The sequence below is a fragment of the Monopterus albus genome, unplaced genomic scaffold (assembly GCF_001952655.1).
Source record: "Monopterus albus unplaced genomic scaffold, M_albus_1.0 scaffold287.1, whole genome shotgun sequence".
Lineage (NCBI taxonomy): Eukaryota > Metazoa > Chordata > Actinopteri > Synbranchiformes > Synbranchidae > Monopterus > Monopterus albus.
This window is the reverse complement of record NW_018128167.1, coordinates 476,874-480,918: the sequence shown is the minus strand read 5'-3', so window position 1 is coordinate 480,918 and position 4,045 is coordinate 476,874. Positions and strand designations below refer to the sequence as shown.

The 4,045-nt window shown below is 43.9% G+C and overlaps 1 protein-coding gene across 3 annotated transcripts in view; it reads right to left on the bottom strand.

Moving 5' to 3' along the window:
• Nucleotides 1-4,045, bottom strand: part of supt5h (SPT5 homolog, DSIF elongation factor subunit) — a 26,097-nt gene that overhangs the window by 3,215 nt on the left and 18,837 nt on the right. For all 3 annotated transcript variants that reach the window (XM_020622703.1, XM_020622701.1, XM_020622702.1), the window contains 3 exons: nt 2,355-2,482; nt 1,135-1,240; nt 307-465 (listed from right to left, as the gene is read on the bottom strand). In XM_020622703.1, the coding sequence (XP_020478359.1) occupies nt 307-465; nt 1,135-1,240; nt 2,355-2,482 (393 nt within the window). The remainder of the gene's footprint in view (nt 1-306; nt 466-1,134; nt 1,241-2,354; nt 2,483-4,045) is intronic.

Genomic DNA, 4,045 nt, shown 5'->3' with positions numbered 1-4,045 from the left:
GAGGTCACCAGCCTCAATAAGTTCAAACCTCTCTCTCTCAGGGATTTAAAGTCATTCTAAATACCTACTCATCTCTTAATAACCTGAACACTATGGCTTTAACGGTGTATGCATCTAGATGCATTGGACCAGTTCTTAATTCTGAACCTAAAGCTTTGTTTTGTTGCACAAACTTTGTGCTTTCATCTAGAGAGAGAACTAAAAAAAATTAAAAAAACACCACGTTTTGACGTTCTTAGGGCAAGAATAAACTCCAGTGAGACCAGACAGCACATTATTGGTGTGTGTTTGTGGGTTAAAACTCACATAGCTGGGGTTCCAGGTGTCTGAGGGTTGTATTGAGGGTTGACTTGTGGAGAGGGGACTTCTGGGTAACCTGGGGTCTGGGGATTGGGGGTTCCCACGTAGCCCTGAGGGGACGGGGAGGGCTCGTCATCATAGGCAAAGTCGTAGTCCTCATCGTTCCTGCAGAGAAGTGAGAAAGACAAGTAAAAAATGAAATGAAATAAAAGTGAACTCTCTTAAGCCCTTTTCAGACCTGAGGTACCCAACGCTGCTGCTTCAGTCTGTTAATGTGACGCCTCGCTGTCATTCAGACATACTGTAGGTCGCTTTTACGTTAATGTTCCTCATGGCTGTATTCAGACACACCCATGGAGAGAGCCGCGGTACATGCGCCATCTGCTTTAGGGGAAACTGGACAGTACATGAAGCGACGTGTAAGACATGAGTCTCTTACTACAACATGACGTGTCCAAGGGGAAAGTTCTTCTCTTGTGTTACTGCTGTTTATGGTGTTCTCCAAAACAACCATGTTATTTTACTGAGCTGAGGAACTCAGAGACATGTGCAGACAACTTGGCTGTCGTGATGGCGTGATTGACAGGCCCCACTATACATAACCCACCCTACGTCAGTACATTGTAATCCTGTGTGTGCCTTTCTGATACGACTGAACGCAGTTCAGACTTGTGCTGTGTAGAAAGTGTTAACCAAATGTTTCTGGGGCGACCTAGTAAGACCGCCATTGTGACTTTTACAGAACAATGAGCGGGGTGCTCAGTCACGCACAGACAGGAGTGCACGTCTGAAAAAGGCTTTACTTAAATTAAACACCTTAATAGCTTGTGTTACCTGGAAGGTGTGTTGGGGTTGCTGGGGTCCCAGGCTCCACTCTGACCGGGCGTCCTGCTCCCATCATGCAGTGGGGTCTGAGAGCCATAATGAGGTGTACGGCTTCCTGTTATGTGACAGACGATGGACTGGTGTCATTCACACAGGATGTGGAGGATATTTTATGTATTTTCTACTTGCTGATTTACTGCATCCACTCAAAAACAGTAGTGGATAGATAATTAGCTGACAGAGGAATTTACTGCTTTTCTTTGTTGTCATAAAACATCTCTGAACAGCCAATCAGACAAAGCAGAGCATTTCAAGACGTCACCTTTCACTTTCACCGCTAACTGGTCAATCAGACTTATTAAGTCTGTTTTGTTGAGCACGCTTGACATGCACATTACATGAGACATGTTGTTCTACAGGCATTCGTACCTGGTCCACACCTGTTTTTACTGTTCACGCTCCACTTTGAGTAAATTATACAACAGTTATAACTATGCAGATGCCAGACAATTGTTTTTAACACCCCAACTACTGCTCAGAGTATTACAGCCTGGATGACAAACTACCATCTGAAATGAGCCAGACGAGCAGAGTCAGAGGTAAAAAGTCAGAGGGTCATTACAGATGACAACATCAGTGTTACCAAACACACTGGGTCATTTTACCACTTTAGAAAATACTGTGCAGGTCAGATTGGTCTCCAGTGGTCTCCAGTGGTCTCCAGTGGTCTCCAGTGGTTTCCAGTGTGATCAAACCGACTCCTGCTTTAGTCTCAACTACTGTAAAACGTAACTAGACTACATCTTGTACAAGAAGCAGCTGACAGACTACAAACTGCTTAGCACCTCCAAAATCAACTCTGTCTTCCTTTAATGGCTTAAAGAGTTTAAGAAGTTTTATGTAAAGCACTTCTAGCTAAATATTGTTGAAATATTATTGTTGGAATTATGAGAAAATCAAACTAATTATTTATGAAAACAGTATCTGGAAACATCCCATGAAAAGAGCCGATTATTCTCTGGGGTCATTTTGGAGACTGGTGTTAGTGGTGGTGCCGTATTGTGTTCTGCTATAGTCTAGCAAGTTTCTACTGTGGCACAAAATGAATTGAACTGTTAACAGAGGAAAGTGGGAACAGACAAATCGTGACTCCCCAAGTCAAAATAAAAACTAAAGGCACACAGCATTTATGAGGACAGGAAACCAGAGCCTCACTGACAGCATCTTACCATCGTGCAGTGGCGTCTGAGAGCCGTACATGGGTGTTCTGGAGCCGGTACCATACATGGGAGTCTGGGAGCCGTACATGGGAGTGCGTCCGTGGGTGGAGGTCATTCCACTTGGTCTCTTAGCTCCCCTGGAGGAGGATGGTCAGGGTGGAGCGTTAATGTGAGGTTAGAAAGTCATGCTGGGTTTTAGCACATGCCAGACACACAGAGCAGTTACTTCATACCTTTGATACACTTCCATAACTTTAGTTGGGCTTAAAATTGTAATTTGAGGTACCAGCGCCCCATGTGGCTTTTATTTACAATGTATGTAATCAGGACGTATTTACAAGTTGTCAGGATTCTGGAGGTTGAATGGCATTTTTAAGACAGTTCTGTCCAACTACCCCTAGTATTGTATATATATATATATATATATATATTATTGTATGATTTTTTGTTTGTATGTATGCTTGTTTGTCTGTATGTATGATTGTTGGTGTGTTTGTTTATATGTACAATTGTTTTATTTGCATGTATAATTGTTTGTATGTATCTATGACTGTCTGTTTGTTTGTATGATTGTATGTATGTATGTATGTGTCATGGTTCGAACTGAGCTTCCTGTTTCTGTGTTAGTTTGTGCCCCAGGCCAGTCTGCGACATCACCTAATTAGCCATCATTCATTCCATCTGCATCTCTTTACCTCCCCGTCTGGCCACGCATATATACACCCTGTTTTCCATTGATTTCCTGCTGGTTCATTGCATGTACATGTCCCGAGGTTACGCTACGCTACTCATTGTTCCGGTGCCTCTGCTTCTTGTTCCTGTTTTTGTTCATGCAACACTTTTCCCTTGTTCCCGCTGCACCTTAGTCAACCTGCCAGCCTAGCTGCATCACAGCAGAGTGGGTAAGTCCCTGGCCCTACGTTGATCTGTCGCCAGCTGCAGTGCGTGTGCCTCGGTGCTGAGAGGTTTCCTAACAGCCAGCTATGCTGTGCACTCACCTGACTGCTTGCTACGCCCCGATCCTACCTGGTTCCTCACCCCAATCTTCTGGTTCCTGTGGTTCTCCTGCCATCTCACCTGCCCATCCTGGTTCTCCTGGCTATCCTGGTTCTTGCTGTCCTCCTGTTGTCTCTGGAAGCAATTTTTGGTTTTACTCTTTATTAATTAAACTGCAACTTACTATACATCAGAATGAGTTGAACCTTGTCACACTGAATGTATGAACTTTCGGCTTTTCTGCACAGCAACAAGATGTAGCATAACCTGTCCTCAAATGATCTCCTCCCTCATTAACGTTTCTCTGTACCAGGATGAGGATCTCTGTCTAATGAGAAGCACATGTGCAAGAATGTTATCGGTCCACATTCCTTTCTTGTGATGCTCCCAAACCCTCTGTAAAGCTTATATATATATGTGACTGAGTTGCCTCTGTTCTTTGAGCCTCTCTAACGGACCTCTCAGAGTGATGCTGTAGACTGCTCCTGTTTCTTGCAAGAAATAAAGCACATATCTATCTCAATTTTTTTTATTTCACACTCACTAAAGGTTTTTCAGTTTAGTACAGGTAAACAGGGATTTTTTTCAATCACACATCTCACCTGCACATCCTGGTCATCCTGTTACCTGCCATCACCTGTCAACTCGCCTGCACATCTTGGATCCCCTGGAGTGCACCAGCCGACCCAGCCTGCCTGACCCTT